Below are 27,369 nucleotides of genomic sequence, written 5' to 3'. Positions count from 1 at the left end.
GTTGAGGTCCTTTAATGGACCAGAACCTGGTGGTCCGGAGTCGATCAATAAGAAAGTAAAGGAGAGAGAAAGAGGCTGATATTCCTTGGTTTACACAGAAAGCCAATAAAGCCCCTGGCACAGGGCTTGCTCTGTTCAAGGAGGCCTCAGGTGCCCTCTCAATGGGGTGAAGGCGCAGAGTGCCTTCTCGAGAGGGTCTTAGAAGCCGGGGCAGAAAAGTGAACTCAGAGAGCCTCTGAGCTCCAGGGATCAGCCTGGAAAAGAGAGAGAGGGAGACAGAGAGAGAAAGCAAGACACGGGGACCAAAGCTCTGATGGAACAAAGGTGTTTTAATCAACATGGTGTGGGCATATATACTGTAGTTATTCTCAGCAAAGATAAAGATTAAAATTCCAGACTTACAAAACATAGGCGATCCATATTAAAGAGAGAGAGAGTTGTAAATAATCACTTTTACCATATGGTTCACAAGAAGGAAGAGGGTACTTATCACCGTATAGAAAAACTAACGAAGGAAATGCCTGGATTCCTCAGCCCCTGGGACAGGCTTGCCTCTCCTCTTAATTCCTGAATATTCAGGAATTAATAAGGAATAGAGAATTCCTGACAGATCCAAAACAGCACACAGGAAGCCTCCTGTTAAATGCTTCCTGACGTCTAGGGACTTCCCTGGGGGTCCAGTGGTTAGGGCTCCACACTTTCACTGCAGGAGGCACAGGTTTGATCCCTGGTTGGGGAACTAAGATCCCACAAGCCTTGAGGCATGGCCAAAAAATAAAAATACAATTTTTTTAAAAAGAAAGAAAAATATTACTCTGGTTATGGTGTAGGCACTGACCAGAGGGGTGGGATGACAGTGGATGTGGGAGGCCAGGTAGGAGGCAGCAAAGAACTGCCAGGCACCCAGAAGTGGTGGTGGTGTGGCCTGAGCAGACGGCATGCCTCACTATCCTTAAAGCAGCCCCATTTTACAGATGAGAAAGCTGAGGCTCAGTGAGGTGAGTGACTCGCCCAGGGCCTCAGTGGTGTGTCTGGCACATGGCCGGTGGCTGTAGCTGCTGCCACTACGATGAACACCAGCACTTTCTCTTGGCTATCCAGGTGCTTTGGGGCCTGGCAGCGTTTCGTGCAAAGAGGGACCCGGTACCGGGACCACGTGGCCAACCGCCAGGCAGGGACCCTGAGGACGTGCCTGCAGCAGTGGATGCAGATGAAGCAGCTCCGGGCCTCAGATGGGGCGAAGGTGGCCCAGCTGTCCCTTTGTTGGCAGAAGGCAGGTGAGTGAGCGGCTGGCCAAAGGGCTTCCCCTCCCCGCACCCAGCAAACAGCGCCACTTCAGCTCCTTCTGCAGTTGCTCTGGTTGACTTACAGATTCTCAGGATGGGAGGTGATGAGATTGGGAGCTTTCTCAAGGGTGCAGCCTGGCAGACCTGGGAGGGTCCCTGGAGCAGCAGGCCTTGGTGGGCCCCATCCTGGCCACTGTCATGAGCTCCTCTAGAGAAGCCTCGAAGGACTATGTAGCCCCTACTCCTGGGAAGCCCCGAATCTAAGGGGGACGCACAGCCCCTGCACCTCAGACCAAACAGGATCTTTAGGTGTCCTGATGGGGAAGGGTTTGGAGGTGGTGGGAGGGGGCAGTGCCCATGAGGAGAGGGGTCCTCAGGGGCTGAGGCAGTGACCGCCAATGGCTTTGGGAAGAGAGAGGTCACTGATTCCTCTCTTGTCTACTTCTCAGGGAACATGGCTCTCTTCAGCTCAGTCCCTGGAGGGGCCACAGCCCATGGGTTGAGGCTGATGGTTGCAGCCCGGGTGCTGCCTCAGGAGCAAGGCCAGGGCTCCCTGCAAGAAGCCTGCCGGAAGCTGGCCCTCCAGCGGGTGCTGTTGCTCTGGAGGACGCGGCTGTCCCAGCGCCAGCGGGCAGAGTAGGTGACCACAAGCTTGTGACCTGGGATAGGGTCTGGGGGAACCTAGGGTGGGCGTGTGAGCAGTGCTCAGCACACGATGGAGCATTCCATAAGGAACAGGTGGCATCCTGCTCCTTCCTGTGGTCTCAGCCTGGGGCATGGCACCCTGTGGTGCCCAGCGGGTGTGGGGCTGTGGGAGGTGACCCAGGGACACTGAGACAGTGGCTGAGCAGAGAGCTGGTGGCGGGGGGTGGGAGGGTGGGCAGGGCATGCCAGGGGCACAGACATGGAATCCCACCAGGATGGCCGGAACCTGATGGGAGGTTGGTTTAATACTCAACTCCCTCCTCAGAACCTGAACCCACATCTCACCCATCTCCTAGTTAAGTGGGAAACCATGTCTGTCTCCTCACCAGTGCCTCCCAGTATTTCGCAGGTGCCTGGACTGCCTGTATGCACAGAGTAGATACTCTAAATGAATAAAAGTGAGCCACTTTTCCCTGACCCCATTTGCCTTACTGGGGCTTCCCTTCAGTGGTTAAGAATCTGCCTGCCAATGCAGGAGATGCAGATTTGATCCCTGGGTTGGGAAGATCCCCTAAAGTAGAAAATGGCAACTCACTCCAGTATTCTTGCCTGGAGAATCCCATGGACAGAGGAACCTGGTGGGCTAGTCCATGGGGCCGAAAAGAGTCGGACACGACTGAACGACCAATACACAGCACAGTTGCCTTATTACACAGCTAGAGAAACTGAGGCTCAGAGGGGTCAAGCACCGTGCTCTAAATAACACTGAATCTTCAGCAAGAAAGTCCCTATAGTGAGACCTTCTTCTTGATGCTTTTATACAAGACAGGATGCTGGGATTCAGGGCCCAGGCTGATGGTTGTGGGTGAGGGGGCTGGTGGAGGTTAGGAGGGGTCAGCTTCACTAGTGGGATGTCAGGAGGAATGAAAATTAGCAGCTGCAGGGTTAAGAATTCTGTCCTTAAAAGCTGTACACCTGGCATCCATCAGCCCCACACCCACTTGGTCCACTTGGACCCTCAGTCTCTTTTAATGCTGGAACTCCAGGGAAACTCAACTCACCATGATCCTTCAGAATGTAGCCCTCCCTCTGCCAGGCTGTCCTCTGGCATTTGGGTACCAGGGCACAGTCCATATCTCCCTGCGACATGTCTGGGGTTCCCTGTAGCCTGAGACCAGTGCTAGGATCCCAGGTTTGCCACTGTTTGGCATTTGAGGAAATGACCTTTCCTCAAGCCTCCGTTTCCCTACCTTTGGAACCAAGTGAAGGCAGAAATACTGGTGTGGGCTCTTGAGTCTTGGGTCTGGGGGCCGGGGCCTGGGCCTGACTCCACCCCCCATCAACTGCATGTCCCCCCCACACCGGGAGTGTGGTGAGAATCAAGCAGGTGATCACAGCAGGTAGAGCTGTGCTCTTGGCCTCAGCTGCTCATAAAGGTCACCCTGGGACTTTGGGAAGCCCAGGCAGCACCCAGACCAGTAAAGCAGAATCTTCAGGGGTGGGGCCCCAGTGGATCCCGGTATCTCTTAGAGTCCCAGGTGGTCCCAGTGTGCAGCCAGTCTGGTGGTGCCCAGCTCTGTGCCTTTCCAGCAGCCCCAGCCACAGGTGACGTGTGACCCCGGCACTCCTCTGCCCCCTCCTGTAGCTCCTTCTTCAAGGGCGTGCAGTGGCGGGCACTGCGGCACATCCTGAGGGGCTGGCGCCTGAGAGCACAGGATCCGGGCAGCACCAGGATTGCCTCGGCCCCAGATCTACCGCCAGGCCACAGCACACACCGGAGAAGCTCCCGGGACAAGGTGAGGGGCAGAGGGTGGGGAGGAGGACGGTGGAGGAGACGATGGCAAGCCAGGGCACCCAGGACTCCACAACTCCTTCCCCAGGCTTCCAGGGCCCCCGCCCTCCTGGAGATGCTCCAGTTGAGCTTTCTGTGGGCAGCGGGTCAGCGACAGCAGGGGCGATGCCTTCTGCTCTGGCGGGCGCGGGCCCAGCAGTCCCGGGACGCAGCGAGGTGGCACCAGAGCACGCTTCAGAGGCGGTAGGGGCCCCTCCCAGGGCAGGGGAGCCATGCTGCCCGCCCACCCCGCCCGCCCCCCCTCCCCAGCCCTGTGGATTTACTGTTTCCCAGAAATCCTTGCTTTTCCATCTGCATCTCCTTGGGGTCTGCATCCCAGAGGGCCCCCCTTCACTCCCCAGACTTAGGTACTGCCCTCCTACCCTGCCCTGCTGTGAGACATGAGGGGGAGGGTAGGGATCATGTAAGGGAGAGTATTCATTTCTCCCAGAAATTTCATGGCTGTGGTCATCTCAGCTCTGTCCCACACCGGCTGTGTGATCTCGGGCAAGTTGCTTAACCTCTCTGTGCCTCTATCTCCCCATTTGTATGGGGTTCATACTAGGGCTGTCACTGGTGGGCCTCAGTGAGGTAGGGGCACGCACATCCCCTAGCAAGCACAGTACCTAGCATTAGTAAGCACTTAGTTCACAGCGCTGTTCATCACAGCAGTTGGCATCGGGCGTCTGGGGTCCCATTGTATCCTGACCACCTGTCAGCATGACCCTCAGGGTAGCGTTGAAGCCCTCCAGCCCCTAGCAACCCCTCCTCCTCCATGATGGAAACAGGAGAAAGGGTCACCCAAGCCCCTCCTTGCTGCTGAGGGGAGGGGAGGGCAGGGCCAGGCTGGCCCAGGGTGGCAGTGACCACCTGAGGGTGGACGCTCCCGTTTCCAGCATCCTCCTTGACTGGAGCCACTGGGCAACAGCCCAAGGGGCCCAGAGAGAGCTGGCTGCCCGCTGGGCCTGGGATCGGAGGGGCAGGGCTGCCCTGGGCCTGTGGCAGCAGCGGCTGGTACAGCAGCGGGAGGTGGAGCTGCGGGCCCGGAAACGGGACCGGAGACTGCAACGACGTGCCCTGGGCCACTGGCACTGCTACTGGCAGAGTGAGTCAGGGGCTGGGACGGGGCACCAGGGGTGAGGGAGGGGCCAAGGTCTGGCAGGGACGTCCAGGATTCAGGTCCTCTAGCACAGACTCCAGTGATGGACTGGGTGACAGATTGGGACCAGGGTGTGGGGGGCGGGGTGTGGTGTGTGTGTGAGGATGCTGTATGCTTGGGTTCACACTCCCCACTCTTCCATTCCCTGACTGTATGGACTTTAAACAAGCTACTTAACCTGAGTCTCAGCTTATTCATCCATAAAATGGGGACAGTGGTACCCACCTGCTAGGGTGGTGGTGAGGATTCTATAAGACAATCCACATGAAGTGCTTGGCTCAGAACCCAGCTCCTTGTGGGTGTTACCATCATCATCACCATCTTCATCTGCATCCTCATCATCCTCACCTGGCCTTTAGGAGTCAGGTGGTCCTCAGAGCCCAGCACAGAAAGCAGGGGTCAGTGGGGCCATTTTAGAGGCTTCTCACTCCTCCAATGTCATATCAGTGGGCTGGCAGGTGGGGACTTGGATGTTCAGAAATTTATGTCCTGTCCACTGGGGACAGCAGCTTCCCTGACCCAATTGTTGCCCAGGGATATTGACCCAGTGTTGCCAGACCTTTGTTTTTACAGAAAAGCTGGAAATCTATATTTTTGTGTGAATTCTCCTGATTCCTAAACATCATCAAGAAACTAAAAAAGAACTCTATGAGTTGGTTGGCTTAGTCACCAGTAGAACAGCTGTAATGGGAGAATTTTAACCCAGTTAGCCGTTCCCGCTTGGGTAGAGGGTTGAGGCTGGCGGAGCAGGGGCCCATGGTTCCCCAAGGCCTAGGCTTGAGGCTGGAATGAGCACTCAGAGGCACCTCAGCATCTCTCTGGCCACAGGACAGGCATTCCTGCAAGAGAAGTGCCAGCGGTGGGTGCAGGCCCGCCTCCAGGGCCTGCGGAGGGCCATGTTCTGGGACTGGCAGCAGGCGGCAGCTCGCCGGAGACCCGTGGTGGCCAGTCCAGAGCAGCTCCTACTGCAGAGGTGGGTGGGCCTGGGGGTGGGAGTGCGAGGGTCATCCCCACCCCAGAAGCAGCAGGGAGAGCGCCTAGGGATGGGAGGCTGGGTGGCCTCTGCAGCTCAAGAGACAGGCCAGGCTGGAGACCTGGCATCCAGGCAACAGGGGCATGAAGGGAGACCCCAGCCTGGAGTCAAAAACCACCAAGCTTCCATTCTCCATGCTGTTCAGGAGATGGGGGATAGTAAGCCCCTAACCCCTCCCAATTCCCTGACAAGCCCTGGGTCTCCACCTCCTGGCTGGGTCAGCCCTTTGGTTTCAAAGCTCACAGCTAAGATGGGGGAACCAATTCCTCAAACAGCCACTGGAACATGTGTTCCAACTCCACATCTTGTTTAATGAATCACAGCACAGGAGAATTCCACAGTCAAGGAAGAGAGTGAAATCTGAAACAGATGGTCTAGTGACACACATCTACAGATCATAGATGCATGTGGTTTTTAAAAAAATTATCTTTGGCCACACCCCCACAGCCTGTGGGATCCTAGTTCCCCAACTAGGGATTGAACCCAGGGCCCTTGACAATGAAAGCATGGAGATCTAACCACTGGACCACCAGGGAATTACCTGGGCGCGTGTTTAAAAGCAGAAGGGGACAGATCATGTTTTCTCCCAGGGTTGGTTCTATACAAACTCACAGGCGTTCTCAGTGCTCCCACAGGGGCAGTGAACCATTCACTGCAGAGTAGCTGATGTTTTCTTGGCCCCTCTGACCACAGTCCCCTCACTGACCTCCTGCCCTAGAGTTGCCGTGTGAGGGAAGACAGGGTGTAGCTGTTCCCCTGATGTAGGGGACCTGGACCCACACCACCAGGCTCCCACACCGTCCCAGGCAGCCTGCCCTCAGCAGCCAGGGTGCACGCATGCCGAGGCCCCTAAATGAAAGCCAGGACTTTCACCTGTCACACATCAATCCACATTTCCTTTTTTTCCTTAAAAAAAAAAGAAATTATTGATTTTTTTGTTTGTTTTGGCCATGCTGCATAGCATTGCATGTGGGATCTTAGTTCCCTAACCAGGGATTGAACCCAAGCCCCCTGCAGTGGGTGGAAGGCAGAGTCTTAACCACTGGACCTCCAGGGAAGTCTGGTCCAGATGTTCTTAAGGCACCGAGGCTGTGTATACAAAACCGTGTATAACCTGTGATGGTTTGTGGACGAGTTTCAGGTGTAGCTTTGAATACCTGGACTGGACTGCTTCAGTCCATGGGGTTGCAGAGTTGGACACGACTGATCGATTGAACTGAACTTTGAATAAATGAGACTTCTGACTGGGAAGCCACCTAGGCTCCTCCTCTGCCCATTCTGCAGCCACTTCCAGGCCTGGTGTAGAGTCGTGAAAGCCTCCTGGGCCAAGCATCCAGCCTTCCAAGATGATCTGAGCAGACGGATACCCAGGGCCACGTTTGCCAGTGAGGCCCCAGCGGCCACAGCCCAGCCTTGGGAGCTGCGTGTGGCCCAGGCCTCCTGCTGGAGAAGCCGAGAGCAGAGGTGCCAGGCAGACAGGCAGCTGAGGAGGACCTGGGCCCAGCAGGCCTTCGTTGCAAGGCGAGTGGCCCCAGGCCTGTGTCGCAAGGCCCGTCGGCAGGCAGGAGAGAGCTCCAGGGCCCAGGCCTTTTGCTGGATGCTGTGGGCACGTGAGTCCTGCCAGCACCAGGTCATTCGAGACCATGCTGTCCCAACTCTGAGCGCCAGGTGGGTGCCCTCGACCTGAGGGCAGTCCCGTACTGTGTGGGGCCAGCTTAGACCTTGAACTTTAGTGTCAGGGTACAGGGTATTTGGTGGCTAGTGGTGGGGCTCAGGGGGCTAGGGGTCATGGGATAGGACATCCTGGTCATTGCAGCTAGTCGTGGGGTTAAATGCCAGCTCTGTACTCTCCAGCCATGCCACTCCCTCCTTGGGCAAGTCTGACTTTGAAGGTCAAAGGAAGATAACAGGCCTGCCTTGCAGGGTGGTCCCAGGATTACCATGGGCATGCTCTCAGTTCAGCTCAGGCCAGACGCACACCAGGTGCTGAAAATATACAGCAGTGCTTGTGGGGGGATGGGAACAAAGGAGCAGTGGGCAGGCGCGCTTTCTGTCCCCACATGTAATATTCTGCCACTCTCCGTGCCCATTTGAACCTGATTTCAACAGGAGAGGGATGAGGGAGGGGAGCACAGGCATGGGGCTTTGCCTGGACCCGCTGGAGAGTCCAGCCCCGATGACTTCAGTGTGGGCTCCTCCCTCCCCCCAGGGTCCAAGAGACCTGGACCCAATCAGCGACTCGGGGCCATGTCCAGCGAACTGCAGTCACCCACTTCCAGCAGGCTGGGCCCAGGCGCTTCTTGCGAACCCACTGGGCCCAGTGGCAGACAGCGCTGTTCAGAGTGTGGCTAGAACCACAGGCGGAGGTCCAGAAGGCCAGCAGAGCCCACCCGGCCAGGCCCAGGGCCAGCCTCCGGCGCTGGCCTGGGATGGCCACCAGAGGGCGCCTCCTGGTGCTGATGAACCCTCCAGCCCTGAAGACCCAGGTGAGGCCGGGCTGGGTCAGGTGGGAGGTCCCAAATGACCCGAGGGCCAGTGGCCTCAGAATCAGCTTGATTCAGCCCAGGTGGCAAGGGTGGCTGGATGCTTCTCCAGGATCCCAGTGGCCTTGTGGACACCACCCCTACTAGTTCTCAGACAGCCTCTGGTCTGGCAGTCAGCCAACTGTGGGACCATCAGCAAATACTTACTGAGCACCTGCCAAGTGCCAGGCCAGTGCAGTCTGCTACAAAGGCACACCCTGGGTGGCAACTGTTAAAGAGCAGACACCTAAACTCCCAAGTCAAGGTGCAGCCTAGGATCAACATAGGTAATCGAGTTCAGTAGAAATGGTGACAAAGAGCTGGGTAGCCTAACAGGAGGGGAGAAGCCACAGTGAGAGCGTCACTCCAGGCACAAGGAGTGCCACTGCACAGCAGTCTAGGGACACTTCATTGCAGGGCACACAGTACTCCTCTAGATGACTGGCAGCATCAAGAATCCTATTCTAGGATGCCAGGAAGCATGCCATAGCCTCTAGGAAGGTTCTAAGAAAAAAGATTCAAGTCATTTAAGTGGAATTGAAAGGGACTAGCTTTAGCTACTTGCAGAATCTGCATTTTCACCTATGCAGGGCTATGGCAACTGCAGATTTTGAAGTCTCTGGGTATTTTCTTTCTAGATCTATGTTTCAAGACAACTTTATTTTCAGAGTATGTTTATAAACACTTCCATTCCTGTCAGCAAAGGCAGGCAGGGATCCCATCTACTGATGGAGAAACTGAGGCTTGTAGAAACAAAATACAGTAGATGCCAGGAATGGCCAGTGGTACTAGGGTGAATTCCAGGCCCCCTTCTTTCTACCGAATGCACACATGTGCCCAGGCAGCCCTCACTTAACAGGGACAGGCTTTATGCCATCTCTTGGTGGCACAGGCTCCCTTCGAGAACCCCCCGCCCCCACTTGTATAGAGCAGTCACTGGGGGCTCCAGCCCTGGAGTCAGACCACTCTGGAGAGGTGGGGCCTCAAACAAGTAACTTTTATGTCACTAACTAGGGAGAGAAATGCCCACCTCACAGGCTGTGCCTGACACAGGAAGGCTCTGAGCAGCAGCTCTTATCAGTCCACTTGCCTTCCAGTCTCCGGCCACGCAGGAGGATGTGGGAAGAGGCAGTGGCGTGTACCAAGGGCCACATTACTCTTGGCCCTTTCCTGTCTCCTCTGGAAGCCTCACAGGAGAACCTGAGGCAATGTGAACCGTCCCACTTGTGCACACACAAACAGAAGTCCCCTGACTGGCTGGGGCAGGACAGAAAAGGAATCCTGCCAGGTCACTGGGGTTCAGGTTTTTCTCTGTTCCTTCAGACCTGCAGCTGCAGGCCATGGGCCATGGGACCCAGCCCAACCCAGCACCGCAGCCCCAGTGGACAGATGCGGGGAGAAGCGTCCTGGGCTCAGAGTAAGGAGACCCTCCCTCTGGGGATAAACGAGGTCTGAAGTGCAGTGGTGAGTCAGTTACCAGCCCTCAGAAGCCTGGAAATCAGCATCGAGCTCTCTACGAACCTGTCTTTTCTATTTACTGTCTTCCCTACCCATCTCCTATTCTGGAACATTTCCCAATGTTGGAAAAACAATGACAACTTCTCCCACCCCACCCGGTTCCTTCTCTTTGGGCCACAGGAGACTTGGGCAGCTGTGGTGGAAGCAGGGACACTGGCTTCATTCGCTCAATACCATTTCTTGTTCACCCTTCTCTTACAGTTCAACCTCCAGAAGCATCGGGGCGGTAAGTCTCCTCCCCTGAGTGATGTGTTAACCTCTTCCAACTCCCCTTTCCAGGTGACAGCCAGCCTCCCCTCTGCCCCACCTCCCAGCTCCAGCTGCAGGGGCCCAGGTGCGCCTGCTGGACCTCGGGCCAGCGCCCTCCCGGGGCAGGAGGGGACCGCAGCTCTGAAACCAGAGACCTTGAGGGCAAGACAAGGCATCTGGGGTAGGAGCAGAGGGTGTGCGTAGAGAGGGAGAGATGAAGATGGGGGACAGGCCGAAGGGTTTGCCTGACCCTGGCCAGACCTGGGCACCCACCCCTCCCCGGCCAGTGCTCATCCCACAGGATCCCAGGGGCACAGGCCCAGGCCTGGAGCTCTGCCCTTTATCCTGACCACGAGGAAGTCGTAATGGCCATCAGGACCCACCAAGGCCTCTCCCCTTAGGAGGAAATACCTGCAGTGCTGGCGACTTGAGGCCCGGCTGCGCCGGCTGCAGAGCTCCCAGCAGGCCAGCCTCCAGGCAGCCATGTGGCAGCGCTGGGTAGATGTTCAGGGGGCGGAGAGGCTGGTGCGGACTCTGGTGAGTGGGGGGCCCCTTCCCAACCCCACGCTGATTGCCCATCCCGTCCCTTTCCCAGCCCTAACCTCTGGACACGCTGTCTCTCCAAGTTTGGTCTTTGAACCTACCAAGCCTGAAACCTTGGGAACAGGCCCAGGGACCTGCACTGTTACTACATCTCAGATGACATCCCCTTGTCACACCCCCTTTCCCCCGAGCTGGGGCTTTTGGCCTGAAGCAGAGGGAATGGCCCCCTCTTCCATCAGGGCTGCAGGTGGGGAGAGGCAGCTGGGGTGCTGGGGGCTGCCAGGGACAGCGGTGGGCCCAGCTCAGGGCCTCCTAGCAACTGTCCCCACAGCTCAGGCAGTGGCACCTGAGATGGGCCTGGCGACTGTGGCGGTGGCGCGTCCTGCGGTTGCAGGTGGCTCAGCGGTTACAGAGTCAGGAGGACGGCCGGGTCCTTTCCCAGGTACCGGCAGGGGCCCCATCTCCAGCAGGCCCTTCCCAACAGGGCCACACCTGAGCATTCCTGAGCTGCACCCTCCCTGGCGGCTGTCCCCAGAGCCTCTCCGTTTTCAAGGACGGATCAATTCAGTTAGGAGAAAACAGCCTGGATTCTTTAATTCAGCTGGTGACCAAGGGCTCCGCCCAGCCCTACAGTCACTGGTTGAGAACAAGGCTTGGCCCGTGACACAGCTGTTGGTCACAGCAGCCCGTGATGGCTGTGGGTTGCTGAGCGTCACCCCTTCCTGACATGCAGAGCCTAGCTTCCCTGGTCACAGATCACATGTATCCTGAGCCAGGGCTTTTGGCCTGGGGCAGAGGGAAAGGCCCTCTCTTTCCTCAGGGACAGAAGGATCTGGGCCCAGTACTCACCACACAGACCTGGAAGGGAGCCAAAGAGCACCTCCCTCCCTGATTCCAGGCCTTTAAGAAGTGGCACCAGTGTCTGGCAGCCAGGGCCCTGAGGACCAGAGCCAGCAGCAGCATGAGGCCCTGGAGCAAGGCAGGCCTCAGGAGGCCTGGAAGCAGGCTGGAAACTGCCAGAGCCCCAGCACTGGGTGGACCTGGGGCGGAGAAGGGGGCCCAGCTGCAGCTGTGACTTGTTCTCATGGAAAGGAAAACAGATCGGAGCCCCACCCATCTGCGGAGCGCAGGCTCAGGCCACAGAGAGCCCAGGCCAAGAACTCTGAAGGACAATAAAACACCCTTCTTAACCCCAGCCACTTCTCTGTCTCTCCTAAAGGGTGCCTGCCCCTGCCAGCTAGCCCCTGTGATCCATTTTCTCTGCCATCAGGCTGCTCTGTTGACACTCGCCCCCTTCTCCTGCCCCTGAGATGGTGAAGACTCACAAGAGGGACTGGGACAGGGACCAGCCTGTGTGCTTGTGTCAAGTCACAGCCCCTGGGCAGCGGGGAGCAGTGCCAGGCAGACAGCTTCCTGGACAGGGTGCTCCGAGGGGAGGAAGCAGCTGGCAGGAGGAGGGGGTTCCGCCTGAAAAATAAGCCAGGAAGAAGTCAGTCGAGCTCGACCAACCTCATCTTCACCCTTGATGGTAACAGGCAGGGTATCCTTTCACCCTTCAGGGCCAGGGGAGAAATGGGAAGGCCAAGGGTACAAGGGTTCAAACACCTTTAACCCTTAAGAGGCAGTTTCTTGAGTCACAGGGATACGTCTTTCAAACAGCAGCACTGTAGAAAGGGGAGAAACCCAGTTGAGCTCTCTGCTAAAAGGAGGCCAAAACTATTAGGTTTCAGTCCAAGGTCCGTCCAAGGGCCACCGCCTGACGGGGCAGTTGGCAGGCAGGGCAGTGGCTGCCTCTTCATTCCCAAATGGGTGGCACCCGGCTGCCAATGCCTTGGAGGTGGAAGCGTGAGGCGCTATGACCTTGCCGTGTCTCCTCTGCAGTCCCACAGGGCCTGCTGCAATGTTCACTTTGCCTGTTCTCCTGGCACCCAGGAGCAAGGTCACTGGCAGTCAGTCCCAGGCTGGCCCCAAGGGGCTCTATTAGCAACAGCCCTTCTCGGGGTGGACGGCGTTCTACGCATGGGGTCTTTGTGGAAGCGGCTGTTCCCCACCAGAGCACAGACTCTCAGCTGAGCAGGAACACCAGGTTCCCATGTGGGGCGGACTCAAGTCTAGCCAGAGCCTGGGAACCTCACACCAGTCTAGCTGCCATCATTGTGTCAGAAGGTGGAGGCCAGGGCTGGGGAGAAACGAAGAATAGGGGTCTCCCAAAGAGCCAGGATGGAGATGAGGAAGGCGGGACACAGTGGCCTCAAGCTAAGGTTGTCAGGGTGCAGGGTCACAGCGCCTCTGTCTCCCTCTTGTCTTGGGGGGGCCTGCTGAGAAGCTCAAATGTGTCTTCCACCACCTGCCACAGGCAGTTGTCCAGCGGAAACTCGTTGTCCACCAGGTTGACCAGGAAGTAGTTGTCGTGGATGTACTGGATGATCATGCGGGAGGGGGACTCCTCCTCATACAGCTTGCCCCACTGCTCAATCCACAGCGCGAAGGCCTCATCCTGCGTGTGTGCACATGCAAGCACATAGGCACACACACACACACACACACACACACACACACAGGGAGTCACAGGCACACACGCACAGAGAGGCACAGGTACGCACAGACACACACGGAGACACGGCAAACATACAAGAAAGCACAGGTACGCATAATCGCACGTACAGAAACACACACACAGAGACACAGGCACACAGAGAGGCACAGGTACGCACAGTCCCAGACAGACAGACAGAGATACACAGACACAACAGCCAAGTTACCAGAGCTGCCCCTACGTCGGGGCTCCATGCTCAGCACCCCAAGGGCCTCTGCTGCTGCCCAACAGGATGTATTCCAAAAACTCAGCATAGCCCATTGCCAGTACCACCCCCCTCCCCGGGCGAGAGGTAAAACACCGTGAGTCAGAGTCAGGCTGCTGCCAGCCCTGGGGGTGCAGCCTCCAGCCACCTACCCAGGACCTGGCGACACGGCCCGCACAAGGCTCTGTAGGTGGGCAGGGCAGGCCTGCTCCTGGCCCCCTTACCTTCCAGAACATGAAGCTGACCGGGTCCACCACTGTGGGCTGGATGATCTCTCGGCCAGGGAAGATGCCCCAGGTGACCGCGTTGGGTTGCAGCTCAGGGGCGTTGGTGATATTTTCACCCTGGGGGAGGTGGGCAGGAGCAGACTTGGGGTGCAGACAGCTGCAGTCCTCTCACCTGGAGCGCGCACCCCTGTTCCCCTCTCCACCCCCCAGCTCTGCAGCTCTGTGACCAGCCACAAGCCTGAAAGTCAGAAGTCATCCTGGCCTTTTCTGTCCTCCACCCGAAGTGCCAATCAGCTCCTCTTTCAGTGGTTCTGCTCACTTCCTCTCATGTCTCGCCTGGCCAGGCCTCTCTTTGCTACTTAGACCACCAGGCCTGGGGACTCTTGTCTGCCCAGCCCTGTTATCCACACAGCTGTCCACTGGGACCTGCCCCCAATCAAACACAGGGCCAAGGCTACCTCTTGCCTATAAGGGAAACCTCAAATGCCAAGCATGACAATTGAGACCCCTAAAGACCTGGGCCTGGCTAACACTTCAGCCTCCCTCTGACCCCATTCAGCAAAGAGGCCTTGGCACACCCTCGGCCCTTTCTCTGGATTGCCCTTTACTCCTCATCCTTAAAGATTCAGATTACACAGATCCCTCCCATCACCTCCTCTGACCTCTCAAGTTAGACATCCCTCCCTCATCTCCAGCTTCCTCCGCTGAAGTTCACTGTTACAAAGTGCAGCCGCTTGCGCCCATTCATAATTATCCACTGATGGCCTCCTCGCTAGGCTGGGAGCTCTAGGAGTGAGGCCTGGCTCTGTCTGCTAATCTGCTTGGCATGATGCCTGGCCCAGTTGGGCACTCTGTGATTGCTGAATGGCAGAGTAAATGTGGGGCCCTTGGCCCTGGTGCTCTGGCCCTGCCGGGCGCCCTTTGACCCAGGGCTGGCCTACCTTCACATCCACGATGTGGTAATTCACCCGGAGTTCATACTTCTTCAGCACCTGCAAAAGCGCCTCCACCGTTTCTCGGGAAGTGAAGAACTCTAAGTAGGCCTGCGGGAGGGAGACAGGCAGTCATATAACCTGCAGGCCTCGCTGGACACCTTCCATGGGCGCTGCTGAGCGAGCTCTGTGCTCTGAAACACTGGACGCTTGTCCTGCTGACCGTGCCGGGGAGACACCCATGAGGACACGTGTGGAAGGACACTTAAGGTGTCGGGATGAACAGCGGCCACTGGCTGGAGTTAGCAAATACATGAATGACAGGGAGGGGAGCAGGTATGTGCAGTTTCTTGGTCTCGACGGGTCTGAGGGCCATCTGGCACCCTTCCATCCAGTGGACAAAGTGTCCACGGAGAAACCATTTCAGAAGCTGTACAGGGGGCCCAGTTTGGCAAGAGAGGCCTGACACAACCTATCCTGTTTGCTGGGTGGAGGCTTCTCCAGCACTACTTGGCCATCAGGAATTAAGCTGGGTTTATTTATTTAAATTTTGGCCACCATACGGCATGTGGGATCTTAGGTCCCAGACTGAGGGATCTAATCCATCCACCTGCATTGGAAGTGTGGAGTCTTATCACTGGACACCAGGGAACTCCGAAGCTGGGTTTATCTAAATTCACTTGCTATAATACTCATAAAACTGCAAAGTGGGGGCTATTAGCTCCATTTTATAGATGAGGAAACTTAAGTTCAGGGAAGTTAAGGAACTTGTCTGCACTGACTGTACACAGCAGAGCTGGTATACAAACGCAAGTCTGTCTAACCCCTGAGCCTTCAGGCTTTAGTTTAGAATGTAATTTTGACTCTAGCAGCCCCTGGAGAAAGGGATCCACAAGGAACACTAATAACAGCTCCCAGTTAGGGGACGTTTCCCACGTGCTAAGCACTTTACGTGCTTTTTTGTGTTTCATTCCCAAAACACCTGGCATATCCCCATTTTACAGAAGGGAAAGCTGAGGCTCAGAGCAGCCAAGTGACCATTCTATCCAGGTCTGTCCGACTCCGAGCCTGAGCTCCCTTCCACTTTGATTTACTGCTGCTCAGAATAAAAAGTCCCCGAGAGGAAGGCCGCTCTGTCTTCAGCCCTGGAGAACCCCTGCATGCAGGTCAAGGGGTGGGTAGCCCTATGGGTCCCTGCCACACCTTCTGGAAGACATAGCCCCCACTGGGGCCCCAGCCCACGATGGGGTCAGAGGACGGCTTCCCGTTGATGTTGGGCTGGGAGTTGATGGTGAGGATGCCCCGCCGGTTCACTCTCAGCAGCTCCTCCTTCATCAGGCTGGTTTCGGCTGCCAGGGGCTCATCATTCCAGGGCAGGCAAGTCACCTGAGGAGGGTGAGCCCAGCTGGAACAACAACCCGACCTGGCGCCCTGGGTCCCTCCCTGTTACAGTCCCCATCAGAGACCTAGCCTGTCTCTCCCTCTGTAAGCCCCTTCCAGGCACCCCACATGGGGACCCCCTGACTCACCTCCTCCCTTGGCCGAGGTGCCACATCCAGACACGGTGACAAGACTCAGGGTAGGGCGTGTGGCCCACAGGATAAGGGGCAGTACCCGGGGATCCCACCCCAGCCGCACTCACTTTGTAGCCATTCTGGTTGGGCTCTCCCGAGAGGTAGTGGGCAAAGACTTGGAAGACGCTTTCCTCACTGGTCAGCTCCTCCCCCCACATCTTCAGCAGCTCTTCCTTCGGGGACTTGCTCTTTAGGTAGAAGAGGTAGTAGTCCTTCAGCTCCCCAAAGGCCGGAGAGGAGGAATTGCCCCTGGCGGAGGAGGTGCCCTAGGTCAAGTCATACTCCAGACAATGGCCTCCACCTGCCCCGGGGGCGGTGCATTCCTGTGAATTGTCGGAAAGGCTCCTCCACACTCAGACTCCCTCCTCCTTCGGATAAACAGAACCCCACTCACCAGCGGCCGTTGGGGAACTCGTCCCACTCCTGCGTGCGGTAAATGTAACTCTTTGGTCTCGAGGCCCAGAAGATGGGCCGGACATCCTCTACCCGGCGCTTGGGATGGGCACTGAGGGCCCAGGGCAGGGGACGCCTGGGTGAGAATGGAGAAGAAAGGGTCAACGACTGGACAGAGGGAGGGAGGGAGGCAGCACTGAGCCCAGGTTCTTCCATCGAACTCAAACATCAAGCTGGACAGGCAGTTCTGGCTGAGACTGGAGCTCTAAGACACTAGACACCGCACAACCCTCTGTGCCCCATGGCGGCTGGCACAGCTAGGGGGCGCACATTCTGGGACTTCTGACTTCCTGGCCCACCCAACTCTCCTCTGTGGCTCCCGGGCCTGAATTCGGGGCCCCTGGCCTCACCTAGGGTCCTCAATCCAAAGCCCCAGGCGCTTCAGCACCTCGATGGTGGCCACCTCGCGGTTGAGGGTGTAGAAGTGGAGGCCTGGAACCAAGCCACTGGCCAGCAGCTCCTGGCACAGGCTCACGGCCTGCTCGATGCCATAGTTGCGGATGGCAGCATCATTGTCTTTGATGGGCTCGATCACATCCTTGATCTGCTGTGGCACCTCCAGTTTGGATAGCTTCACCAGCTGCCGGAGGGAGTGGTAGCCCTGCCCAAGACATGGGGGGCTGCAGGGGCCATCTCCCAGCCTGTCTCTCACCCCACATACTCATCCCCCCACCGGGTCTCCTGGCCCCTGTAATGTGACACAGGTGACCCAGGACAGTCAGGCCATACAGCACAAGCACCCTTGCCTACTTCAGCTTTTTCTACTCTGCAGATTAGAGTAGCTGCCCCCAACATCCCTTGGGCTTCCCTGGTGGCTTAAGTGGTAAAGAATCTGCCTGTAACGAGGGAGATCCAGATTCGATCCCGGGGTTGGGAAGATCCCCTTGAGAAAGGAATGGCAACCCACTCCAGTATTCTTGCCTGGAGAATGCCATGGACAGAGGTGCTGGACGGGCTACAGTTCACGGGGTCACAGAGAGTCAGACATGACTAACACTTTCATACTTCATAGCATCTCAGCCACAGGCCTGAGGCAGCCCTTTGGCCCCTAGATGGATCTATTGATAGCACGGTGGTCATTTAAGCCAGTGGTTCCCAAGCCTCACCAATCACCAGACTCGCCCACCACATTTAAGAAGTAATGGACAGATTCCCAAGCCCCACCTCAGATCTACTGAACCAGAACTTCAAGGCATGAGGTCTGGAAATCTATCCTTTGAAAAAGCTCATTAAATGATACTGGTGACAGTGAAGTCTGGAAACCATTAACCAAAATTTATAATGAGAGTAATAATCCCTTTCAATGACACTTAACAGCAAGCCTCTCCAACAGATACTATTGCTATTTGAGAAGACATCAGGGGTCTGAAGTGGCTAGAAAGATAGCATTTTGCAAAGACTGAGCATCCGTTTAATGAAAATCTAATAAGCATCAGAAAGAACTTGAGCCTGAACTTCACCCCAGAGCCCTGGCTGAGGGGGAAGTGCTAGGATGAGCAGGGACAGTGGTGAGAGTCCATTAGCCCTCCTGGGACCCTCACCTGAATTGGGAAGATGCCGGGGAGGATGGGGCAGGTAATGCCTATCTCCGAGCAAGCCTTCACAAAGCGGAAGAATGTTTCAGCCTCAAAGAATAGCTGGGTGATGATGAAGTCGGCTCCCGCAGCCACCTTCTCCTTCAGGTGCTTCAGATCAGCCTCAAAGCTCTCTCCTTCGGGGTGGCCTTTGGGGTAACCTGCCAACAGGGATACCGTAGAAAGAGGCTGGCTCCACCTGCTCAAGGTGAGTGATGAAGAAACCAGAGAGCCGGCAGTGGACAGCTCCGGACCCATACCTTCTAGCCTCTCAGCACGGACAGGCTGAAGTGGTGACGGCTGCACTGCTCAGATGGGCCCCTCGCCCCGAAGGTGACCCTCGGTGAGAGCTGGATTAGAGTCAGCACCGCTCCCAAGAGTGGGGGTGGACTGCCCTCAAATTCCCACACTGTCCTGCTTCATGGTCCATGCAGTCAGGCCAAGCTGACCTGGATTTGGTGGCCACAGAAAAGAGAAAATGCTACATTCACACTGGCTGGGCAGCTTGGGAGGATGGGCTTGACTCTAGGTACCGGATGAAAACGGTGCTTTTAATTTCACATCAAAATCACTCAGTGGTTCCACACAGTACAGTCAGAACCATGTTACACAAGGAAGAAGTGAAGAGAGTGGAGGTTCTGCTTGAAGAAAAGAATGGAGAGAACATGGTAATTATTCCTAAATGCCCACAGGTCTGTCACCGGGAAAACAGAGTTCCTTATTCGCTACATCTTGTGCTGCTTCTGATGGCAGAACTAGAATCAGTTTCAGAGAGCTGACTGACAGTGGAAAGAGCAGCCCCACAAAAGAACAAACTCCCAGAGTGTGAAAACATGGCGGGGGGGGGGCCGGGGTGCGTCTGGCGGGGCGGGGCACAGATGTCCACATCCTGCGATGGCAGGGATGTCTGGGAGGCGGAGCCAGACCTCCCCAAGGCACATCTAGATCCAGGAACAGTATACCTCACCCCACCCCACTTCCCCAGAGGACTAAACTCACTAGTGCCTTTGCCTGCACTGAAAGACTCGAGGACCTAATGAACTACAAGCAGAGCACTGGCTTCTTCAGCCTGAGGCCAGGGCAGGACCCTAAGGAAGTGACAGACCTGAACCCATGCTGTTGGACAGCCAGGCTGCTTTGCTGTGACAAGGCAGTTTCATTCTTAAGAAAGCCCGAGTCATCAAAAATGGATAGAAGAACTACTGTTTCAGGGATAAGGGGGTGGGAGGATTAAACACCAGACTGCTACACTTTCAATAACAAGGCTATTTTTCCAGCAGGAATTTCAGAAACAGAGGTTTTAACAGCCAAAACTCTAGAAAACCTCAACGGCACCCAAGAGATCCAGCCGTTGCTGACGTTTGGGTTTTGCTACGTTCTTATTCTATGGTGGCCAGCTGGGTGCTTCCTAATCCACCCGTCCACTTTCTCATCCACTTCACCATGAGCAAGGCACCAAACCGCTCGGCAACTGTACGCTCACAGCTCTGCTGGTTTCTACTTGTGACCATCCAATACCCACCACATGTGGGCACATTCCCCAATCAACCATCTCGTGGCCCCGTGAGCAAGGACACTTGAATTCCCAATTTCTCATCAGGGCCTCCCACACTCATCCACCTCAACACCCTATTCCTAACAGAGTGGACCTGTACACTGGGGGCCTGGGGACACAGCCCAAAGCCCTCACAAGAAGTAATTTCCTTGAAGTCACATGGCTTACTTTTTAAAGTTCAGATCACTCCGATGTTCTACTCCATAACATAACTGGGTTCGTTTTAATAAGAGTGATATAATTTTCTCCAAAATATTTGAAAAAATCATGCCAAGATGATGCATCAAACGAATCCCTGGACTTCCAGTGTGTCTGGCACACACTGCCTCATCATACTTAAGTCCCTATTCAAGAAGCTTAAGGCCCAGACCCCAACAGTGAGGGCAAGAGGGAAGGCCATGCCCTTTCTAGCAGGTAAACCTCACCTCCTGGCTGTAGCTAAAGAAACTAGAGTTGAAACTAGAGTTCTCTCTCCTGAGATCTGGATTTATCACTGAGGCCTGAAGGTCCATCTTGGCTACACCCAGGAGCAAGAAGTGGGTCACATGTGTACCATACATATCAGAGACAGGGCAAGTGTACATATCAGATCTACTGGGTGAAGCATGGAGCAGTGGAAGGCCGAGATGGGGCTCTGTGGCCCCAGAGAGGATGAGGGAGGGCTGTGGATTCCAGGGCTTAGTGAGGTCTGATGCCATTTCCTGACCTTATTCTGAGATTCTCTGCCCTCAGAATCTTAATATCTCTCTTTTGTTTGAGAAGGAATAGAGCTGGGGAACAGGCTAATAGCAAGAGAAGGCAGAGGAACAAAACTTTACAATTTGAAGGGATACAGGGTAGGGGGAAATCATTGGTTCTGATTCGTGTTCACCTTGAGTAAATAAAACCTCATTTTGAAACTGTTCACACCTCCCTAATACAGTTAAAAATAACGTGGCCCTTTTCCCTTTCACATGAAAACACAACATCCTTTTTTCATCAGGTCAAGAACACATACATATCTTCCTTGGAAGTCTGGGTGGTTAGATTTTGGCCACCAGGAGTTGAAGAAGGGGAGAGGAAGGGGCTCCCAATGGTGGGCACAGGTGTAAGGACAGAAGAGCCCTGGCCATACGACACTGGCTTATGCTACATGAACAGAAAATCAAGTTCAGTTTTGGTACTTTTCATTCCACTGTATTCAGTTGTATAGTACTTCCAAATTCAAAATGAAAAGAAAAGTTGCTCTGTATCAAGACATCTGAGTGACATTACATTTTTAAAAATGGACGGAGGACTTCCCTGGTGGTCCAGTGGTTAAGAATCTGCCTGCCAATGCAGGGGACGCAGGTTCAATCCCTGGTCTGGGAAGATCCCACATGCTGTGGGGCCACTAAGCCCGAGCACCACAGCTACTGAGCCCACGTGCGCTAGAGCCCACGCTCCACCACGAGAGAAGCCACTGCAGTGAGAAGCCCGAGCGCCACAACTAGAGAGTAGGCACCACTCACCGCAACTAGAGAAAGCCCTCGTGTAGCAATGAAGACCCAGCACAGCCAAAAAGAAATGAATATTTTTTAAAAATAAAACTGTAAAAAAAAAATTAGGGGACGGTGACACTCCCAGGAGTGTGATGTATGACAGGAGGAGGAAACGCAGAAGACGTGGCCTGTCCAAGTCACCTCTGCACTCCGTCACTCCGTTCCATCACAGCACAGGCCTCCCGCCACGGTGCAGGCAGGCCCCGGGGTGCAGTGAACCTTCCGGGTCCTCACCTGTGCCTCTCCTTCCTTCCTCTCTCAGGCCCCACCCACTGGGATGCCCCAGCCCCTCACCTGCCACACAGACGTCAAAGTAGTCACCAAACTCGTTTCGGATGTGCTTCACCAAGTCCGTAGCATAGTTGAAGCCTCCTTCCTCCTCTTCCCATTGGTCACCTATGGGGTCTGCAGGGTTGGAGGTCACAGTGCTGGGTCTCACCCCACCTCCAGGAACCTCTCTGTTCCTTCTTCCCACGCCCACACCCAGGGCCAACAGAATCTCGAAGGCAGAGCCTTCCTATTGCTGAACTTGGTGTCTGCGCTTTCCACTGTAGCACTTGGTAACAGTAGGAAGGACGACAGCAGCCAAGCCAGCAAACAGTCACCAGGCACAGATGCAGGCAGTGGCTGGCAGAGAACAGCTGCCGCTCTGCATTCAGCCTGGAGCATCTGAGATCCCCCCCACCTGCTCACACCTAGGTGTGTCCAGGCACCTCGCCCAAGCCCACTGCTCGCTCTCTCACTCCCTGGGAACTCTTGCCTCCTGGGAGAAGCTTCCACTCATCTCAGGTGAGACATGGTCTTTGGGGATAGGAAGCATGAGGCCACAAGGACCCACCCAGCAGACGGCCGCTTCCCACACTTGTGTGCCCCAATGACAGCCGGGGACAGAGGCATAATCAGCTACTCTCACTCCTGGGACACAGGTCAGAGCGGAACTCTGTGACTGGGTCAAAAGCTGGGAGTAGGAAGGGATCGATTCAGTGGTGTACATCACAACAGTGGGTTATCAGGCACCGGCCGCGGTCCTGACTGAATTCCTACTGGGAGGTCAAAAGGTCAAAAAGTGGCTCCATCTGTGTGTCGCCCGTGGTCCTCTTGACCCACACCTACTAATGCTACTGGCAGGGATGGGACCCGGTGACAAGAAAAGAACCATTGCAGGGACAGAAGAGGTCCTCCAGAAAGCAAGACCCCAGAGAGCAGGCCGCTGGCTCCACACCTCCCCTCAGCGCCAGGATGTTCTTCAGGCCCAGCTGCTTGGCTTTGTTCAGGTGGCCCGTGATCTCTTCACGGCTCTGATGGCAGCAGGTCATGTGCAGGATCGTCTCGAGGCCGCAGTAGTTCACGGCAGTGCTGGCAATCACCATGGACGAGGTCTCCTTGTCGGAGCCAGGATCCCCGGCTGGGTGCCAGGTCACGTCTACAAAGAGGGGGCCACCCGCTCCCATCCGGTCAAACCTGTAGGGAATTTCTTTCTGAGGAGGGGCTCCTGGGGGTGCACCACCCGTCACCACCTTCCCATGGGGTCTTGGACTTAGAGAAGCCTCACCTGCAGGTTGGCATCAGACTGACCTGCATTCACATCCTGGCTCTGCTACTCACCAACTGTGCGATCTTGGGAGAATTATTTAAACTCTCTGCGCCTCAGTTTTCTCATTTCTACAATGTGGCAGGGCACAGTGCCTACTTCTTAATAACATTCTGAGGATATCATGACAGATGGCTCCACAACTCAAGAACAGTGCCAGGTACGCAGTGAACAAGCAATCAGTGTGCTGCTATTATGATTACTCTTATTGCGAAGATAACAACAATAAAGCCATTTTCTGTGAGAGCAGCACTTTGGACTTCTCAAAGTGCTTGCATATTTACCATCTTGGGTGAATTAAGACATTTTGATGGATAAGGGTTCAGGGCACTCCTCAGAGTGGCAAGCAAGGCCTTATTCTAGGGAAAAAGAGGGTCAGCAGACACAAGTTTCTTCCATGCTACCTGCCTCCACCACTCCCCAGCCCCCCACCACTGCCCAGTCCTGGCAGCAGCCAAGAGTCCTGCAGAGCACGGCCACATTACCAGGACTAGTATCAAGAGCCACATGGATATGCTGTGTTATAAGCTGTGAAAAAGTGAAAGTGTTAGTCGCTCAGTTGTGTCCAACTCTTTGTGACCCCATGAACTGTAGCCTGCCAGGCTCCTCTGTTCATGGAATTCTCTAAGTAAGAATACTTGAGTGGGTAGCCATTCCCTTCTCCAGGGGATCGTCCTGACCCCAGGATCGAACCTGGATCTCCTGCACTGCAGGCAGATTATCTACCATCTGAACCACCAAGGAAGCCCATTATAAGCTGTGGTGCATTTGCACATTTTTGTGCCTTCAAATTTCACAACCATGGGAATGACACATAAGAGCAAGCAATACAAAGCATAAACTTTAAAAAAAGAACTGCTATTCATAAAGCGCTAATGCAATCCAGTTGGCATTTCTCGATTTCAAGGGCATAATCCAAATGCCAAACTTGCTAAAAATGTTCTCCAAGCCACTGTTTTTCAACTTTCTAAACTCTACTCATGATCTAGCCACAAACTCCATCAAAGAATGTTGTCTGGGAGAACAAACATTTTTAACTCCTGGAAGACTGTGAATAAAAATTCCACGTGCCTGGAGAGACTTTTACAGACCAGAAAGTGGCAAGTTGTGTATCAAAGCATCTCTCCGGGCTTGTCTTCTTTCCACCCCTTGGAGCTACCATTTTTCTGCTGGGTCAAAGTGCAGCCCAGCCGCAGGGCACAGTTCACCTATTCACCTTGCCTCCATTCCCAGCCTGTACTCCTTATCTTACACCAACTCACCTGGAGATGAGATTGACAGCACCCTGGGCAGTTCGGGGAGGGAAGAACTCTAGGGAGAACCACTTGTCTCCAGAGTCCATCCTCCGCTTCATCTTCTCCCGGAGTCTCTCGCATCGCTCGGGGTCCAACCCCGGCGTGGAGCACCTTGAACTGTCCTTGGAGCTCTCGCTGCCGCTGCTGCTGCCCTCCCAGCGGGGGCCGGGGCTGCCGTTCCCTCTGGGTTCGTTCACCATGGCCGAGTTCCTGCTGCACGGGGCGAGGGCAGGGGGCGTGAGACGGCGGGGCAGGTGGCCGAGCCCCAACGTGGCAGGGTCAGGTGAGAGATGCTGCGTTTTCACGCAGGAAGAAGGCTGGTGAGGGTCTGGGTGACAAGGCCCCCACCCAGAGACTCCGCAGTAAGGACTGTCTGCGCTGCCTCACTCCAAGCTTGGCCCTCCACTGCTGCCTGACTCCAGGGACGTCAGCCCCAACCCGGCACATGCTCCTCAGCCCCTGGGTCCTCTGTGACCGCTACCTGATGGAGGGTGGCACTGAGAGCCTTCCGCTGCCAGCCTCCGAAGCTCGCATTCCCAGGGAGGGGCAGCAGTGCCCCACTGGGAAGACCTTGGGTTTTGGGCGGTCCATCTCCGCCAGGGTAAACTTAGACCCCGGACCTCTGAGTTCCTGAGAAACGAGGAACCTTCCCCAGCGGGTGTGCCTGACTGGGCGGAGCCATGACAAAGGAAGAGCTTAAAGCTGTGGCTGGGGCCAGTGCAAGGGGGCGGGCGCAGGATTCCAGGCGAGAGGGAGGGCTGAGGCACTAAGCCGTTGAAGATGGATAGAAGGAGGGGGACATGGGGCTGCAGACCGCAGCGTTTGGGTGGAGATGAGGTCAACAGATGTTCGGGGCGACTGCAGCACTTGCCAAGAAGGAACAGTTCAGCCCTGGAAACATCTCCTGGGACTGGGAACAGTTTGTGTGCACGCAGGATGGAAGGGCTTAGGGCTTGACGAAGCTGCCAGCTTTCTCCCAAGTTTGTGCTTCTCTGACAAGTCCATGTCATGGGTTGCTAAGTCACTTCAGTCGTGTCCAACTCTGTGCGACCCCATAGACGGCAGCCCACCAAGCTCCCCCATCCCTGGGATTCTCCAGGCAAGAATACTGGAGTGGGTTGCTATTTCCTTCTCCAACGCATGAAAGTGAAAAGTGAAAGTGAAGTCGCTCAGTCGTGTCCGACTCTTAGCGACCCCATGGACTGCAGCCTACCAGGCTCCTCTGTCCATGGGATTTGCCAGGCAAGAGTACTGGAGTAGGTTGCCATGGATTGGCTGGGTTCCAAAAGTAGCCAGATCCAAGCTCTGTAAGGGCATGAATTTATGTCCAACTTGGAACAAAGACTGTCCAGTCTGTGCATGCCTTCCAAGCTGTTGTCCTTACACACATCAGTGAAGTCAGTTCAAGAAACTGCACAGCCACCATAGCTGAAGCCCTGAACCATGGCAACCACAGGCAGGCCAGGCTGACAGATGGCACAGGGCCATGGGGCAGTTTGGTGCGGAACATGGGACACACTACTCATATAACGCAAAAGTATCCAGTGTGTGGCAACGCGGAACATTACAGGAACAACCAGGCCAAGATCATGTGTTTCAGGGAATGCCTACTGCCAAGCCCATGTTCTTAACTAGTTTGGGGTCCTAGACTCATGAGAAACTGATGAGATCCAATACTCCTCTACCCTAAAACATACACAAGTGTCCTTGGTACATGCAGGGTCAAGGAGTTGACTCCAGACTATGCTTTCCATCCTGAGGGATGCCCATTTTGATTCTGACCTAAAGCTCTAGTTTCTCTGAAAGGGATGAACACGAAGAGTAAGAAAGGGGAGTGTGTCAAGATCAGCCGAGTCTGGCCTCTCCTCAGAAAGCGAGCGAGTGAGTGCATCGTTAATCATCTGCTGGACCAAAACAGGAGCGGGGGAAGAGGCTGAACCGCCTACAAACTAACTGCTCCTTCGTTTGTTCATGAAGACTTATTAGCTCTGACCAGGCACTAAACTCGTTTCAGCATTTTTTCACTTAATCCATTTTAAGTTAGGACCCCAAAGGACCCTTCTGCAGCTGTGGATTCACATGTTTATCTCCCCTCTTCCCAGTTCCCTGAGACCAGAGCCAAGTATTCTGCCTATGGTATCCCAATGCCTGGCATCCGGTAATAACAACTGGCACTCACTGGGCACCAACAGGCCAGGCACTGTTACACCGTTCTCAGAACAACCCTCCACCAATGGATGTGCGTGCTCAGTCAGTCAGTGTGTACAACTCTTTTTGACTCCATGTAGCCTGCCAGACTCCCCTGTCCATGGGATTTCCCAGGTAAGAATACTGGATTGGGTTGTCCTTTCCTTCCCTAGGGGATCTTCCGGACCCAGGGATCGCACCGGTGTCTCCTGCCTCTCCAGCACTGGCAGGCGGATCCTTTACCACTCAGCCACCTGGGAAGCCCCTCTGCCATTTGATGAGCACTTACTTAATCGGTGCCAGGCACCCGCAACAGTGGAGAAATACTGGAGTCCACCACTCTTAGAGGGGCCCGGGTGGGCACTTGTGTGCAGCCCGATGCAGTGGGCGTCGGGGACAGCAGTGCCAGCGGCCCTCGGCTCTTCTCAAGGTGTTCAGCCACTCTGGCACGCTGCGAACAGAATCACCGCGTCACTGGGTCACGGGTGGGGGCGGAAACCAAGGCCCAAGTCCGGTCCCAGGGCACTGGGTCACCACCCCACCTCAGGGCCGCCTCAGCCCTTAAGTCCCTCTGTCCAGGTTGGGGGCCGAAACTGATTCTCTGCTCCAGGGTTGGGGGGTCGCAAGGCAGTCAGTGGGGGCTACATTAGTCTCACCGAGGGCGCGCGCGCAGAGGGGGCTGGCCAGCCTCCACCGCTCCCCGCAGCCCCCCCCCCCCCCGCAAGAGCCCGCCCCCCGGTGGGTGGCCCCCAAGGCCCGGGTCTCCCCTGCGGGCGACGTATGCCTCGCCGTCACTCACCCTCTGGTCACTGATGACTCAGAGCTAGCGGCCTCCGCAGCGGTGTGGCGGCTAATGAGGCTCCGGCGGAGGGGG

At 55.6% G+C, this 27,369-nt stretch overlaps 2 protein-coding genes across 9 annotated transcripts in view; one reads left to right on the top strand and one right to left on the bottom strand.

Moving 5' to 3' along the window:
- LOC104996049 (chromosome unknown open reading frame, human C1orf167) overlaps window positions 1-11,886 on the top strand; it is a 22,634-nt gene extending 10,748 nt beyond the window's left edge. Inside the window, 13 exon segments of the mRNA XM_010850183.1 lie at window positions 1,102-1,277; window positions 1,736-1,922; window positions 3,577-3,966; window positions 4,659-4,867; window positions 5,750-5,894; window positions 7,239-7,626; window positions 8,164-8,440; window positions 9,800-9,893; window positions 10,196-10,220; window positions 10,274-10,328; window positions 10,676-10,836; window positions 10,838-11,509; window positions 11,679-11,886. Coding sequence (XP_010848485.1) covers window positions 1,102-1,277; window positions 1,736-1,922; window positions 3,577-3,966; window positions 4,659-4,867; window positions 5,750-5,894; window positions 7,239-7,626; window positions 8,164-8,440; window positions 9,800-9,893; window positions 10,196-10,220; window positions 10,274-10,328; window positions 10,676-10,836; window positions 10,838-11,509; window positions 11,679-11,861 — 2,962 coding nt within the window. The 3' untranslated portion in view covers window positions 11,862-11,886.
- MTHFR (methylenetetrahydrofolate reductase (NAD(P)H)) lies at window positions 11,355-27,369 on the bottom strand. Of its 8 annotated transcripts, none has more exons than XM_010849871.1 (13): window positions 27,295-27,369; window positions 26,785-26,946; window positions 24,276-24,601; window positions 22,645-22,883; window positions 21,717-21,827; window positions 18,315-18,508; window positions 17,124-17,374; window positions 16,715-16,849; window positions 16,389-16,569; window positions 15,950-16,132; window positions 14,756-14,857; window positions 13,812-13,931; window positions 11,355-13,283 (listed from the first exon to the last, which is right to left on the bottom strand). In XM_010849871.1, the coding sequence occupies exons 3-13, from the start codon at window positions 24,506-24,508 to the stop codon at window positions 13,065-13,067; spliced, it is 1,968 nt and encodes a 655-aa protein (XP_010848173.1). In that variant the 5' UTR covers window positions 24,509-24,601; window positions 26,785-26,946; window positions 27,295-27,369; the 3' UTR covers window positions 11,355-13,064. The 8 variants fall into 8 exon arrangements, with proteins under 8 accessions (XP_010848173.1, XP_010848172.1, XP_010848175.1 ...); XM_010849870.1 differs by having other exon boundaries at window positions 24,276-24,521; XM_010849873.1 differs by having other exon boundaries at window positions 24,276-24,518.

Source organism: Bison bison, unplaced genomic scaffold, assembly GCF_000754665.1.
Source record: "Bison bison bison isolate TAMUID 2011002044 unplaced genomic scaffold, Bison_UMD1.0 scf7180017864289, whole genome shotgun sequence".
Taxonomy (NCBI): Eukaryota; Metazoa; Chordata; class Mammalia; order Artiodactyla; family Bovidae; genus Bison; species Bison bison.
The sequence above is the reverse complement of the archived record's forward strand: the minus strand, read 5'-3'. Positions and strand labels throughout refer to the sequence as shown.

Excerpts from the sequence above, each read along its gene's own strand:
- MTHFR (XM_010849868.1), bottom strand. The coding sequence starts at position 24,899 with ATGGACCGCCCAAAACCCAAGGTCTTCCCAGTGGGGCACTGCTGCCCC. Across the intron at positions 16,850-17,123 it reads CTTTGGATTGAGGACCCTAG|GCGTCCCCTGCCCTGGGCCC; the intron begins GTGAGGCCAGGG and ends ATTCTCACCCAG. Across the intron at positions 13,932-14,755 it reads ACCACATCGTGGATGTGAAG|GGTGAAAATATCACCAACGC; the intron begins GTAGGCCAGCCC and ends CACCTCCCCCAG.